The 16,385-nt window shown below is 43.1% G+C and overlaps 1 protein-coding gene across 1 annotated transcript in view; it reads right to left on the bottom strand.

The window, feature by feature from the left end:
• KANSL1 (KAT8 regulatory NSL complex subunit 1) overlaps window positions 1-16,385 on the bottom strand; it is a 172,228-nt gene that overhangs the window by 37,194 nt on the left and 118,649 nt on the right. Inside the window, 1 exon segment of the mRNA XM_078850719.1 lies at window positions 11,368-11,509. Coding sequence (XP_078706845.1) covers window positions 11,368-11,509 — 142 coding nt within the window.

Genomic DNA, 16,385 nt, shown 5'->3' with positions numbered 1-16,385 from the left:
ATCATTTCATTCTCAATACCTGAATAGCCTCTCAGTTGAACCTGCCATTGTACTGTTATCATCAGACTGAGCTTCTCTGTCTTATTATACAAAAGAGCTTTAAGAATGCAGCTCATCATGTGGAATGTAGGGGAGAGAAAGCCTACTATTTTAAAATAAAATTTGATGTTTTAAAAACCTTCATTTAACACTTTTAAAGTATATCCTGTTTTTTTATGCTTCCATACAGGATATTTATTGCCAACTCCGACCTTACATTCACTCTCAGGCACTATATCCTGAATTGGGCTGTGGGAACTGGCTAGATTTCTTTCATCACAAACCTATCTAATTTATCACACTATCAGAAGGGCACCCTTTCTTTAGATGGTTGGGTATTTTATTTTACTTTTTCAAACCTCAATGATTTACTCTTCTTTGTAATAATAGGTAAGGATTAGATCATTAATTGACATTACAGTTCAACTCCTCTTTAAAGCAGGAAAAGTAGAGGGAACCACGTGAGCTCTAACAGGGACTTAGAATTACTTTTTTTTTTTTAATAGCACCCAGAAACATGCCAGGCACTTTACAAACAAGAAATTTGATGGCTCCCCATCACATTTACTAGTTAGTTGGATTACTTCTTCCCTGTGCAGGTTTTATTAATAACTATGGGATTAACTGGCACCCATCCGTACACCCAATCTGAGAACATGACACCTCCCAGAAGCATGGTGCTCCTACGCCTGCAGTTATCAGCCAGCCTCGGACAAGATGATATTGGGTGGGAAAGGGGCACTAGAATGCAGAGTTGTATCAGAAGAGCCACAGTCTTAGACTGAGCTCCTCACACGGAGACTGAAGTCACCATCTTCACACCCTAATATAAATCTGATCCACTGAGCTAGGCCAAGCTTTAATAGGAGATGCGGATGTGGAAACTGCGGCAATCACTTTTTCTAGCAACAAGCTCCTCCCAATAACTGTTTCAGAATGACGCCCTTCCAACCATCATTCATAACAAAATCCCTAGGTTTCTTCCAGATTAGCAACTCCAAATGGGCCACATAACTGTGTGTGTGGGGTGGGGGGTTACAGTACCACCATGAGCACCAAGTAACTAGACTAAGAATAGACATAGTATAATAAACCCATGTGTCTGAACTGAGAAACCATTTGAACACAGAGCGCAGAGGTAAAAATTACTCCAGCCCCTACCTGCTTTCCAAGAGGCAGTTTTACTCAACCTCTTTACACTTGAGTCAAGCCCGTAAAAGCAGATACTTTCATGCGGAGATCTTAAAAAACTTAAATTATGCCTTACTACCCCCATGTGAGATCTCTTACAATAAGAAAACTTGAGAGAGAGAAAATTCACTGTCCCCCCCCCACACACACACCCCAGCAGAGTACTCTGTTATCAGTAGAGCCAGTACACTACTGTTGCAAGGAGGGGCAAATATTTCTGAAAAAGAATTTGCCTGTGTGCCAACAGTTATGTTCACGGGTAGCGTTATCACTTTCTCCAACTGGGAAAACCTAGCAGTGGGAGGGATGCCCAAGAAGGCTTTAGGAAATTAAGACACACACATTATGCAGTTTACTTCTAAGCACATTCACACACACACACCCCCCCAAACATAATACGCAGACACAATATGTCCAAAATGAAGATGTGACACTGCAGCCCATATTCTTCACTGCGTGGCACTTGACTCGCTCCTGGATGGCCACCCAAGCACACAGCTTACAAGGAACACAGGTTGTGACCCCATTTTAATGGGGTCACCAGGACTGACAGACTTTCTGGGGCTCAGGGCTAAAGCCGAGTTGAAGACCAAGCCCCACTGCCCAGACCAAAGCCCACTGCCTGGGGCTGAAGCCCTTGGGCTCAGGGTTCAGTCTCCCATCTTGGGGTCGTGTAGTAATTTTTGTTGTTAGAAGGGGGTCGCAGTGCAATGAAGTTTGAGAACTCCTGACTGTAAACTAGGGCTGTCAAGCGATTAAAAAAAATTAATTGTGCAATTAATCACACTATTAAACGATAGGATACCATTTTTAAATATTTTGGATATTTTCTACATTTTCAAATATATTGATTTCAATTACAACACAGAATGCAAAGTGTACATCTCACTTAATATTTATTTTTGATTACAAATATTTGCAGTGTAAAAAACAAAAGAAATTGTATTTTTCAATTCACCTAATACAAGAACTGTAGTGCAATCTCTTCATCATGAAAGTTGAACTTAGAAACATAGAATTATGTACAAAAAAGTAACTGCATTCAAAAATAAAACAATGTAAAATTTTAGAGCCTACAAGTCCACACAGTCCTACCTCTTGTTCAGCCAATTGCTCAGACAAAAGTTTGGTTACAATTTACAGGTGATAATGCTGCCCACTTCTTGTTTACACCTGAAAGTCACCTGAAAGTGAGAACAGGCTTTAGCCTGGCACAGTTGTAGCCAACGTTGTAAGATATTTACATGCCAGATGCGCTAAAGATTCTTATGTCCCTTCATGCTTCAACCACAATTCCAGAGGACATGCATCCATGCTGATGACAGGTTCTGCTCAATAACGATCCAAAGCAGAGTGGACCGACACATGTTCATTTTCATCACCTGAGTCAGATGCCACCAGCAGATGGTTAATTTTCTTTTTCTATAGTTTCCGCATCTGAATATTGCTCTTTTAAGACTTCTGAAAGCATGTTCCACACCTTGTCACTCTCAGATTTTGGACAGCACTTCAGATTCTTAAACCTTGGGTTGAGTGCTGTAGCTATTTTTAGAAATCTCACATTGGTACTTCCTGTGTGTTTTGTCAAATCTGCTGTGAAAAAGTGTTCTTAAAATGAACATGTGCTGGGTCATCATCCGAGACGGCTATAACATGAAATATAAGGCAGAATGCGGGTAAAAGAGAAGAGGAGAGACACAATTCTCCCCCAAGGAGTTCAGTCACAAATTTAATTAACACTTTTTTTTTTAAAAAAAAAAATGAGCATCATCAGCATGGAAGCCTGTCCTCTGGAACGGTGGCCAAAGTATGAAGGGGCATACAAATGTTTAGCATATCTGGCACGTAAATACCTTGCAATGCTAGCTACAAAAGTGCCATGCGAAAGCCTGTTCTCACTTTCAGGTGACATTGTAAATAAGAAGCAGGCAGCAGTATCTCCCATAACTGTGAACAAATTTGTCTGTCTTAGTGATTGGCTGAATGAGAAGTAGGACTAAGTGGACTTGTAGGCTTTAGAAGTTTTACATTGTTTTGTTTTTGAGTGCAATTATGTAACAAAAAAAATCTACAATTGTAAATTACACTTTTGTGATAAAGAGACTGCACTACAGTACTTGTATGAGGTGAATTGAAAAATACTATTTTATCATTTCTACAGTGCAAATATTAGTAATCAAAAATAAAAATATAAAGTGAGCACTGTACACTTAATATTCTGTGTTGTAATAGAAATCAGTGTATTTGAAAATGTAGGAAAACATCCAAAAATATTTAATAAATTTCACTTGGTATTCTATTGTTTAACAGTGTGATTAATCGCAATTAATTTGAGTTGATTGTGAGAGTTAACTGTGATTAATCAACAGCCTTCCTGTAAACAATTCAGCCAGCCTGTAATGGCTGCTATGACTCAGCAAAGCCATGTGCCCAGACCACATGATACTGAACTCCATTTTGGCTACCTGTATTTTTCCACAAACTGGGCTGGAACAAAGGGTTCCCGGTATATGGTAAAGCTATATAAGGCAGGGTGTGACATCACTGAGGGGCCTCACTGCCCACACAGAGAACTACTGAAAACACCTGAGGAACAACAAAGACTGAACTGAGGGAAGTGCTGGTCCTGGGCTAAAGCGATTTCTAGCCTGTGTATGGAAACCTGGTGGACTGCTTGTACCATCAGCCAGGGTGAGGAACTGCTAATTCATATCCGATCTTTCTAGTGTTTTAGGCTTAGTTTGTGGTTTTGTTTATTTACTAGGTAATCTGCTTTGATCTGTTTACTATCACTTATGTAATCACTTAAAATCTCTCTTTTGTAGTTAATAAACTTGTTTTTTGTTTTATCTAAACCAGTGTGCCTTTAAGTGAAGTGTCTGGAGAAAATCTCAACTTGGTTAACACAAGTTTGCTACTAGCTAGGCCTACAAGCCTTTAAACTTCCCCATAAATACATATAGACTTAATGTTGGTTTTTTTTGCCCCCAGCATACAGCTTACTACGAAGTTTCAATTCAACCATCCAAATATGGTGAAAACAGACCAGACTGATGCTGGGCTGGCTTGACAGCACTACAAATCTTGTAAAAATTGATATTCTGAATTTAACTGCTCCGTCTTCCACTATTTACTTCACAATTCTGCCCTATTTTGAGACAACAAAATTCTGCAGTTTTCTTTAAAAATTTAGATTTGGAATAGAAATCTGGAAGTACAATTTTAAATGCAAGAGTAAAAAAAGGAATTCAGGACTCCTTCTGCAGCAACCATATTTTAAGCCTCATTCTTGTTCTAGGCTCAACTTATGATCAATATGGAATCAAATTATGTTGGCTAAGTAACCAAAAGATTCTACTGCTGCTCGGAACCATTGTTCAATTTTGTCCTTGTGTGGTTCCAGATCCCCAGATACCATGACGATAGTGTGAGCTGCTTGTAATCTATCAAGTCCATCTGAAATAGTCTTCAATTGTTTTTGTAATCTTGGGCTCTCTTTTTCTGAAGTCTCTCAGTGTGTAAAATGCTTGCTATGTTCTCCTCTTCCCCCCACACCCCTGCAATCAGCTATGTAGAGCCTGATGGCAGTTGCAGAATTTTTGACTGAATTGTATTATTTTGACTGGTACCTTTTACACCCACACAAATTTAGGATGGTTTCACCTAAGAAGTTCTTTTGTTGTGTGAACAAATGACAAAAGATTTAGTCACAGTTTGCATTCTCAGATGGAATCTTCAACTTGGACACAATACTGGGAGATGATTTCTCACTGTAGCTCACGAAAGCTTATGCTCCAATAAATTGGTTAGTCTCTAAGGTGCCACAAGTACTCCTTTTCTTTTCACTGAAAAGAAAATCTTAAGAGCTCAACATTCTTTAAGTCGAAGGGATGAGCTAGCCAGCTTTATATATAGAACCATATTAGATTAGCTGCCCATCTTGCAGAAATTTAACTTACAGGGGGGAGTGGGTAACAGCCAATGATAGTTGATTCCACCCACTAGCCATGCTCTTCGCTTTAATCACTTAGGACTGCATCCAGTAGATCAGCAGTTCTCAAGCTATTTACCATTGTGGGTCGCAATCCACACACTATATTATAAACAACACACACACACCCCCCCACCCACCCCCGTATGGGCCTAAGGAAGTCATATGGGTTGCAGCTGTATGCTGACTGGGCTGAGAACCACTGCACTAGATCCATCTAGATTTCTAGAGACAGTTCCATAAAGATTTGGGCTGTTTTAAATATGGAGATAGCGCTATGCAGCAAATTCCTACATACTCAAGCAGTGTTTTAAAAGGATTTCCACCAATACAGCATATCTACACTAGGGATTTGCACTACTGATGTACATCAGGACCAAAAGCCTAGTGTAGACAAGCACCCATTCCCTCAAAAGGGACAAGAATCAGTGTTTCCTTTGGACTTTCAGAAGAATTAAGTTTTTCATTCACAGGTTCAAGATTATACTAGAAACACCAGGCTCTAAAAACCTCCATACATGACATTTTCATGTAAATACTTCCAAAAGACAGATAGCTAAGGGAGGTGAGGGGGGGAAGGGAAAAAAAAAAAAAAAAAGACAGGGAAACCCAATAAAATCCAAAAACTCATTGGGTTGCTTTTTTTTCCACAGTTTTGTCTGTGGGAGCTCTCTGAATATTACTGGAGACAACAGACACAAGAGTGGTGGCTACAGAAATCTGGGAGCATCCTGGAAAGATACTCCTTCTCCAAGCCCTGAGTAGCTCCCCAGAACAAAGCACAGAGGCTAGGGCTTTTGCACTAGGGTGAGACTGGAGCTGAAGTTACTTGCTCAAGATCACACAGCAAGTCACTGATGAGACAGTGAGTACTCAATCTGGTGCCCTAGTCCCATGCTCTAACCAATCATTCTCGTTAAAAACAATACGTATTGTGGTTCTGAACACACAACAGGGGTGTTACAAAAACATTAGAAATCGCCATTTTTGAAATAAGCCAAGTTTGACTCATGGGCAAAACTTAAGTTTCTGCAGAACAGACTATTAACATGCCAACAGGTGGATGGTATTCAACAGGGCCTGGGCTATGGTTTCCTTCCCTTTAGAGCAGAAAAAGATACTAAAATTGGTCAAATTCAAGAGGGTATTTTAGCCACTGCTGGCCAGAAAATCTCTATCTGATACAGAGATTGCAGCTATTCCTAATGAAAAGTTTCCTGTATCACAAGCGTAAGTAGCTCCAACTCATGTTCTCTGTGGACAAGAGACCAGGCACAGTCTGTGCTAGTCCTAAGCACTGGGAGCCTCTAGAACAAAAACTGACAAATTGCTCAATGTTGGCTCACCAGGGATCCTACTGAATTACTGCACCTGCAGCACTTAGTACAAGAGGAGAGAGAAGAGGACCTGACGACAGAGCACCTCTTCAGTAAATTACTTCATAGGCACATCCCATTTCCTTCTCATTTCACATCCTCCATTTACCCAAAGAACAAGTTATTCCTGGGGGAATTCTGTACCACTGCACACATGCAGAATTCATGTCCCCCGCAGATTTCTTTACTTCCCTGCAGAAAAATGACTGAGGCGGAAGCAAGACTAAGCTGCAAGATGGTGATGTGCCCTCCCCAGCAGCACGGGTGTGTCATTTTGGGTCCCCGGAGCAGCCGGCGGAGAAGTAAATCACCGGGGGAAGGGGAGGGGGCTGGGGACACCCTGGCTGGTGGCTTCTACCCTGCCCTGGGCTCAGCTACTACTCTTGGCTGGGTGGGACAGGCCTTGCTCTTTCTCTGAAGAAGCGGCCAGGACCAGGTCAGACCCACCCCCAGAAGCCTCCCCTGTCTGCAGGAAGCCCCGCAACCTCCCCCCTCCCCGCTTTTTGCCCCCATCACTCCTCAGACATGTAGGGAATGGTCACTATGGGGAGCTGCTCCCCATCCACCCAACTCCTATGCATCTGCACCCCCGCCGCCCCACTGAGCTGAATGCCCACCCCTCCTGATGAGTCTCACACTCCCTGCATCTGGAAGTATCTTGCACCCACACACACCCCCGCATCCAGACCACCCCACGGAATTTTGGGGGGGGGTGTGGGGGGGAGGACGACACAGAATTCCCTCAGGAGTATGAGTATAGAAAGTAGCAGTGCATGCAGAAGCTACCTCCTCCTCCCACCCACCGATATATTATAGCTGTGACCTGGAGAGTTCATCTCCATGGTTGAGAAGGGAGTTTAGCTTCCGATGCATCTTTGCTGGGACTGCCATCAAGGTTCCCAGTTGTGATGGTCTGTGACATGACACATGTTCATCCACTGGAAAACGGACTGAAACCGCAAAGTTGCACAGAATGAACAGAAGTAATTGTGACAACTTCACAATTCAGTTCAGATTTAAATTAGAGCCACTGTCCTAGCGGTGAAAGGCTCAGTATCTTTCACAGTCCCAAATCAGCATGATAAAGGGAACAGGACACAGGGTCAGGAGATCTACTGCCAGCTCTACGCTGATTCATTGTGTCCCTTTAGGGGGAAGAGTCACTGCATCTCTGTGCCTCAGTTTCCCCATGCATAAAATGGAAATGATAATTACCCTACTTTGTAGAGCATTTTGATATGATTACTACTCATTTTCCTCATTTGACATTTGACTGAGGATCATTTAGAGGCATACTCTTACTAAGCACACTCTTACTAAGCACTTTTCCCTAATTCCATGGGCTTGAAAAATTTACCAAACATATGCTAGAGAACTAAACCCCTACCACCTAGAGGCAAATTTTTTTTTTTTTTTTTTTTTAAAGACACAGGGCGGGGGCATACTGACATAGTCCAGGAGCAAATGTCCTAACAAGAAAACCCAGCCTCCTTGCTACTGCCAGCTATTGAGAAGGGGGAAGTGTTGGCATTTCTGCCACAGAGCTGACTCTGGGCCCTGCCTGAAGGGTCTTCCCCAGCTCTCCTCTTTATCAACTTCCAAGTAGCACTGTATGACTCATCAAAATTTCCATCCCAGTAGCTCCTGCAAGTGAGAGGAGAGGGGAGAAGAATGGGGGATGACAGGGACGGGACAAGTTCTGGCAAGTATAGATAAAAATGCATTTAAAAATAAATCCATTTTTAAATACGTTTTGATTAAAATTAAATATAGTTTGTATTTTTATAAATTATAGGTTTAATTTTTAACACAACTATTTAAAATTACATTTGACGTTATGACAACCTATGTTAAGGCCTATGCTTACTGTAATCTAGTAAAATAATTTAAAATAATATAAAGCAGTACGTTTGCTGCCAAGATTTTAAGAAACTCAAATCACTGAATTGATGGAAGTCACTGGCTAAGCACTTGGAACCATAGCATACTGAAGTACTAAACTAGTTTTTGACAGCAGTAGCCTCTTCTGCAGGTAGAGAGAGAACATGTTCTTCGTTTCAGTTTATTCAACTAGTTCAGTCCAGTGACTTCTTAACTTTGAATAAACTAACCACAAAGCTGAAAAGGAAGGAAAGCTTATTTTCCCCTTCCAATCTCTGAATAAGAGAGATGAGAGAAAACAAGAACCAGTTCAATTCACTAACCACAGATATACAACCCCTTGTTTAAGGAATCAATTTTATATGTAAAACATCTTTTGACAAACTTTCAGATCAACTTTTTTCCTTGTGTATCCTGAACATTTGAGTGTGCTTTACTTAATAAAACATTCTAAAATGCTGCTTTTGCATATTTAATTGAATTTGAATATCCATCCAAATACAGTTTGACACAATAAGAAATGTAACCGTCTAACATAAAAAATGTAAAAATTAAGAATCTAAATAAAAGTTAAGTTCTAGAATTGCTAATAAATATTTGTAAATACATATCCTTCCACTCCACCGCCATTTCTCTCCCCCCATCCTGGTTAGCACAAAAGAAATACCACATTTAGTGTGAACGCTATATTTAGCTGCAAATTAACCTGTCTGAATGGTTACCAACCAATCAGAATCAAATCTTCTTTTGGAAAATAACTAAATACTTATGCTTAGCATAATACGATTAAAATCGATGAGGAAGATTTCCTGCTTGTTGATCTAAAAATCATGATTAAAATTGGTGACAAATCCTTTTGATTTACATCACCCTAGACATGCCAGGCTGTGGGTAAGCTGTCACTTAGTACAGAATGGTTACCACATCTAGAGTCTCTGCACTAAATTTATTTGAGCATAAGCTTTCGTGAGCTACAGCTCACTTCTGTTAAACACTGCAATACTTGGAGCAGGAAAGGCACTTGATTCTAGTCTACACAATTATAGCAGCTGTTTAAATGCACCTCCCATATATATGTCCCCCTCACCCGCTAGTCCTTGGAACACCATGTGATTGCAACCAGAAGGATAAGAGATGGATGTAGTTTGTGTCAGACCCACTAAATGGCACTCTAACTAGTAATAACATTAGGTGGCTCCCTTGGCCAGGGGCAAAGTATGTTGCCACTCCAGTAACCCTTGCCCTTGATGCACAGAGAACCTGGGGCCTGAACAGAACAAGTCATCATCAGACCACCAGGCCTGACTGGCTGCCTCCATTTAACCTGCTGTTTGTCAAATGTATAAATGGATGCCCACACAAGCAGCAGCCCACATTATGATGACTGAAAGAATAACTCCAACGCAGCAAGTAACACACTGACGCTCATACTGGGGTTTCCCAATCTAGAGACCTGGGTTTGCATGTGAATGGGTATGAATGTCCACACACACAGGGAAAAAAAAAAAAGAGACTTCAACTCACTTGGAACTACTGATCAACATTCAGGAAAAGCCCAGGGCTGGAATATCTATGGGTACATCGTACATTAGGGTCTGAGGTGCACCAGCAGAGGTGGATGTGGGTTTTGGGTTGGAAGAAGAGGAAATGCTACAGATCAGAAGTAATAGTAGAACTGACAAGAGGCCCTGGACCGGACTACTGGACAGAACTGCATAGGTTTTGGGCAGAACTGGAAGGTGGAAAATTCACTCAGCACTTGAAGTCCGAACCTAGAGTCTCATTTATTTTCCAGGAGTACTAAAATTAGCTCCCAATTTTTTTTTTTGGGGGGGGGGGGGGGGGATGAAATTGAGGAAGTGGAAGCCCTATGGAAATGCTATCTCAAGGAAAATAGGAAAAGCTGCACTGCCACAGACATTTATGCTGGTCTGCACAGTGTAAAGAATATTAGCTCCACTCCGATCATGCAAAACACACAGCCTGCTCTTCTCTAGGGCAGATGTCTGGAATGGGATGACAAATCCTCCATCTCTCCCATTTACTTCCTGCTTTCAAGTTTAAATTTTCCATGAACATGGCTCCTAGTTTGCCTCTAAAGTTACATTTCACACAGACCACTAGAGCCTATGTAAAAGCACAGTGGAAGTTTTGTATAAAAGTCAAGTATGACACTATAACCCACAGGAAGCAAACTTATGTCAGTCTGTTTCCAAATAAAAGCAGCTGCACTTAGACCTGAAATATCCCAATTGTAGTATTTTCTTATTAGAGTCTCTTCTTCCCTGTTATCTCCTCTTTCAACAATTATGTAAGAATCTCTCTCTTCTTTTTTGCCTCTTCAACCCCTTGAAATGCTACATATTTCTGCTGGCTTCCCGCGGTGGAATCTTCCCCAATTTCCAAAGCCCCATATATTGATGCTATGGTACTTTAAAAGTTTGTGTCATCCGATAAGAGTCTAAAAAAGTCACATCCTTTTGGGCATTAAGTACAGATCAGTTTCTTCTTCCCCAGACTTCTCTTGCTCTGCTGGTCTTTACACTCACCCTCAACTACTCCCACAAGAACTCACTATAACAGCTTTCACACACTGGCTGGGAAGGTAACAACTCTCAGCACCAGCCCTGTTAAACCGTTATAATCACTGGCTTTAATGATGCAGCCATCTTTATGCTCTTTGTCACCCCCAGATGAAAGAATTGTTCCTGACACATGTTCAAATTAATTTTAGAACTAACCACATTTGTGCAATATGCCTAGTGGCAGCAGACATATTAAGCCTCAACATCCAGAACAATACGTAATATGCATGCACACCCCGCTCTCTCTGAAAGCAAACAGCCATTGACAAAAAAACAAGCATCCCCAAATCCCTCCATTCTTTACCTTATTAGCACGAATCTGCTTGTAAATATCTGTTTGTTGTCGGATTCGGTATTCCAGGTCTGAGACGTGAGCTTGGAGCCAGTTCCAGCGACTGACTATAGCTGCTCTGTCTGCTGCCCATCTCCATTCTGACCGTCTCCTCCTGAAAGAGGGAAACAAATACTTTTGAACACAACTCCAAACACACATTGACAAAGCTTTGTTGGGTGACTCAGAGCAGACGCATCAAAAGCTTAATACTAAAATGGCATGAATACCCTTCTCTCAAACACAATGTTAATCTACTGCAGAATTGCAGAGACCTCCTACTATGATAGATTACATTGTTCATGTCTGATGTTTCTAAAATATGCTTCAGGGCTTCCTGACCTGTAAGGAAAAAAGGGGACTATACTGTTAAGTTTCGTACTTTAACGAGTACAAAAAAAAATCCAGATTAGAGGTGATGCTCTGTGTTCTTATAATTCCACACCACTCATTCAAACCTTCAAGCATGATATGGATATCTAACCGTTACATACTGAAGTGAAGCTAATCGTATTTCACTTAAACCACAGAACAATTAGATGGCAACACCTTTTGGTTACATCCAACACAAGCTGATTTAGAGGTGCCATACAGCGAGTCAAAGCACACCAAACCCGTTTGCCCTTTCCCTAACTCCACTATCCCTGAAATGAACATAATACAGTACTGGAAGGGCATGCACTTCTTTCTACTAGACTGTGTAATCCACCACAGTATTTTATAATTAATTAATTAATTCACAAAACAAAACTATTACTCTGTCACCACTATATACACAAGACAGAAGAGGAAGCTACTTACCTGTAAGTGAAGGTTCTTTGATTTGTGTGTTCCCTATTTGTATTCCACTGAGGGGCTATGCATGCGCACTATGTGCCTGGAGTTTGAGAATTTCTGAAGTAGTATCCATTGGTCCACACATGCACCCTGGCTTGCCTTGTGCTTCCATCAGAGGCAATAAAGGGTAGGGCAGACTGACCACGTCTCCAGTTCCTTCTCCACTGCGAATCTGGCAGATCTGTAGCAGAGGGAAGTGGAACCAGATAGGGACCACACACCTAAGAACAGGAGGTTCTTCGAGATAAGTAGCCTCCTCCTCCCAGAGATGGTCCCTATTTGCTGTTTACCTGTGAAGCAAACAGGACTCTGACCAGAGTCCCCCAACTTAGTGAAGTTGTTGCGTACTACCAAATTGTGACGTTCCCACCAGTGATCCATCGCAAAATGTCTGCTGAGTAAGTCCGTGAGTACATTCTGCGTCCCTGGAAGATTGGCTGCGGACAAGAGGATCCTGTGGTTGACGCACCAATTCCAGATATTGACTGCCTCTGCGCATAGCATGGATGATCTTGTCCCTCCCTGTGTTGATATAAAAAACAGCGGTGGGGTGTCTGACATGATGGGAACAGATGAAGGGAAGGAAGGCTTGGCATGCTGGTCTCACTGCTCCAGGATGTTTAAGTGCATACTGGATTCTCCAGGAGTCCTTGCTCCTTGAGCCACATGGTCATGGAGGTGAGCTCCCCAAGGATGCGTCAGTGATAATTATCTTGTCTGGGAAGAGGAAAGAAAGGGAACTCTCACACAAACGCGATGTGGGTCTGTCCACCATTGAAGAGATAATAGCATCTTGATGGGGATCATCAGCATGGAAGCCTTGGAATGACAGTATGGTAAGTAAACAGACTGGAGCCACATCTGGAAGCAACAAAGTTGGAGTCATGCGAAGGGGGTCCCGTAGGTACACAAAGCCATGTGGCCGAGGAGGGACAGGCAAGTCCTGGCTAGTACAGAGGGAATTGTTCATGAAGCGAGTTATGTCGCCATTAATCTCCAGAACTGTTCGCAGGTTAAGTAAGCTCGTGCTATGACCAAACTTATGGTAGCCCCTATGAAATCCAGAGAGTACATAGGGTCTAGGATCGATTTTTCGAGGTTGACGCTGACTCCAAAGGAAGAAAGAAGATTGAGTAGCATGGAGGTTGACTTGTGGGCTTCTTGCCTGGACCTCACGGCTAGGAACCAACGGTCAATATACAGAAACACAAGGACACCATAAAGTCTGAAATAGGCCACTGTGATGGAATTAACTTTGGTGAAGACTATGGGGAGCAGTGACTATCCCGAAGGGGAGCACTCTGCACTGGAAATGGTGGGTGCTCAGGAAACGTCTGTTGGCCGGATGGATATTGATGTAAAAGTAAACGTCCTTCATATCTAGAGCAGTAAACTGCATGCCTTTCTCCAAGGATGGGATTATTGCTGCCAGCATGACCATATCAATCTTGAACTTGTGGATGAAGCAACTGAAATGCAGGAGACTGAGGACTGGTTTCTACCTGCCTTTCTTCCTAGATATCAGGAAGTGGATAGAACCCTGATCCCTGATATTCTGCGGAGAATGCGTTCTATCACTCCCCATTCTAACAAGGAGTTCACCTCTTAGGTGAGAATGTGGTCATGAATGTGCTCCCTGAAGAGGGACAGGGGTCTTGGAGGAAGTAGTGTGATAAACTGGATCATACAGCCATGGTGGATGACATTCAACATTCACCTGACCGTTGTTATTGCACTCCAACCTCAGGAACAGAGAGCTAAACAATCTCTGAAGAGAGTCGGGGGGATCACAAGGTGGTAGGCATAGTAGATGGTGGCTCTCAGGCTCACATCAGAAATATCTCACTGCTGGAGATTGCAGCTGTGATGTCACAGCCTGCAAGTGGGACCCTGGGAGGTGAGACATCTGTGTTTTTTGATGTTTCCTAAGAGGTTTGTAAGGTGTCAATTAACTTGAGAAGACCTATACCACTGAGTGAGTGGGTGGTTGGTGGTGGAATTTTTGCTTTGGGGCAGGAGTGTAGGTACCCAGAGAGTGAATATTGTCCCGGGAATCCTTGAGCGTATGCAGCAATTCATCAGTCTTCAGGTTAAAAGACAGGATTTGTCAAAAGGGATGTCATCAATAGCATTCTGTACCCCCCTAGGAAAGCCAAAGAATGGAGCCAAGACTCCCTACACACGACTATGGCTTTAGCCATCGCCCTGGAGGAGGTATCTGCTGCATCCACTGCCAACTGGAGGGGCATTCTGGCCACCAGCTTCCTTTTCTCAATAAGTGCCTCAAAACGAGCTCATTCAAGTTGTGGCAGGCTATCAGTAAGTTCCTCGAATTTACTGTAATTCAGAAAATCATTTTTGGCTAGTAATGCTTGTGAGTTGTAGGCTAGACGTAGAAATACCTTGCATCCCAAAAGTTCCAGACACTTGCCCTCTTTCCCCGTTCAGTTGCAGCCTGGACTTCTAGAGAATTTGGGGGACAGTGAGAAAAAAGGAATTTGGAACCTTTGGCAGGGATGTAGTAGCACTTTTCAGTTCCTTTAAAGGTAGTCATGCACATAACACAATTCTCACTGGTTCTGAGGTGTGGAGGATATCTAGCAGCTTGTGTTGAGGGTCTTGAATTTTTTTCCAGGGGAATTTAGAGTTCCTCTGCGACTCTGCACAATAATTTCTGAAATTGTCTAAAATCATCCAATGGGCAAGGGGATGCTGTAGTCACCGCTTCTTCCAGAGATGAATGCCCTGCAGAGCCGAATGCCTGCCAGAAGGATCCTGGAAGAGGGAATATAGGCGAAGGTTCCCTCACAGACCATGTAGGTTCTGGGGAAGGGGGGGTGTGGGGTGACCAGGGTCCCCACTATGGCCAACAGGCCAGGTCCAAGGGAGATTGTGGGGGGGGGGAGGCATACCATAGGGGTACCAATGGCTCCAAGTAGTGGTTGAGGTGGTAGATGCTGCCATGGATGGGACTGTCTCCATGAAAGAGCAGAGAAATGGTACGACCTAGACAGTTCCAATTCATCGGGAGAGAAGATGGACTCTGGTTCCAGTGGCTGCCCCATTGGAGCCTGTAGAAGAGTGCAGAGTATCTGTGGGGAGAGCAAGGGGTCCCATACCAAAGGCATATCCCATGGTGGAGAGATGATCTCTCTAGAAGTCAAGGGACCTGCCGGAGGGAGTAACTCCGGGTCCAGCAAGGCAAACACATTCTGAGGAACAGCCACTGTTCCAGATCTCCCCGGTGTAGGGGGCATGCTCTCTTTTCCCCAATCTCCCCAGTGTAGGAGGCACATACTCTTTTCCAGGTATCAGTGACGGCGCTGTGATATTTCCCAGAACAGGAAGATCCCACGTCTTGTGGGGTGCCGGTAATGGCAGCATCGATTTATTGGAGCTTGAAACCGCAGGATTCTATTGCTTACAGGTCTTTTTTTTTTGGGGGGGGGGGGGGGGGGTTGGAGGTTGGTGGAACTTAGCATGTGCTCCATCCCCATGGCTCGAACTCAAGGAAGGAGCATCCACCTTTTTTGATTTGGAGAAAGACTCAGTTCCATGCTTATGGGTGTGCTTCCTTACTTCCCTGGGGTCCACAGAGGTGGTACCACTGGCACTGGATTTGTACATGGTAGCAGTAGGCATGCTCCTTGCTGAGTCAGACCAACGTACTGGGTAAGGGCAAGTATTCCCTCAGCCTGGGTCTGAGTGGGATCTCATGGCGAGCTCCATGGAGGTGCTTCTGGAGGCAAAGAGCCCAACTTTCTTGGGTGCACCTGGACACGATGTGAGCTTCCCCCAGTAGAGGCAGCACTGGTGGTGGTTGCTGACCAAAAAGGCAGGCAGGCAAAAGTCACAGAGCTTGAAGCCCAGAGTATTCGTGCGTGTGGTCAAAAACCTCCAAAGTCTATCTAAACTAAGTATTAAAAAGTGTGACTAATAAAAGCTACAATAAAACTACTATAAAACTGGTAAACTATGTACAACTATCCTTACTTTCAAAAGTGCATCAGAGATGAGGACAAAGTTCTGATCTGAACCATGCACCAATGAGACGGAACAGGAGACTCAGTCGGTCTGCCCAGACCCTTATCGCTCCGGACAGATGTATGAGGTGAGTCACGGTACATGCGCATACCAACAGACAACTTTTCAAG

This window comes from Lepidochelys kempii, chromosome 27, assembly GCF_965140285.1.
Source record: "Lepidochelys kempii isolate rLepKem1 chromosome 27, rLepKem1.hap1, whole genome shotgun sequence".
In the NCBI taxonomy this organism is placed as follows: domain Eukaryota; kingdom Metazoa; phylum Chordata; order Testudines; family Cheloniidae; genus Lepidochelys; species Lepidochelys kempii.
The sequence above is the reverse complement of the archived record's forward strand: the minus strand, read 5'-3'. Positions and strand labels throughout refer to the sequence as shown.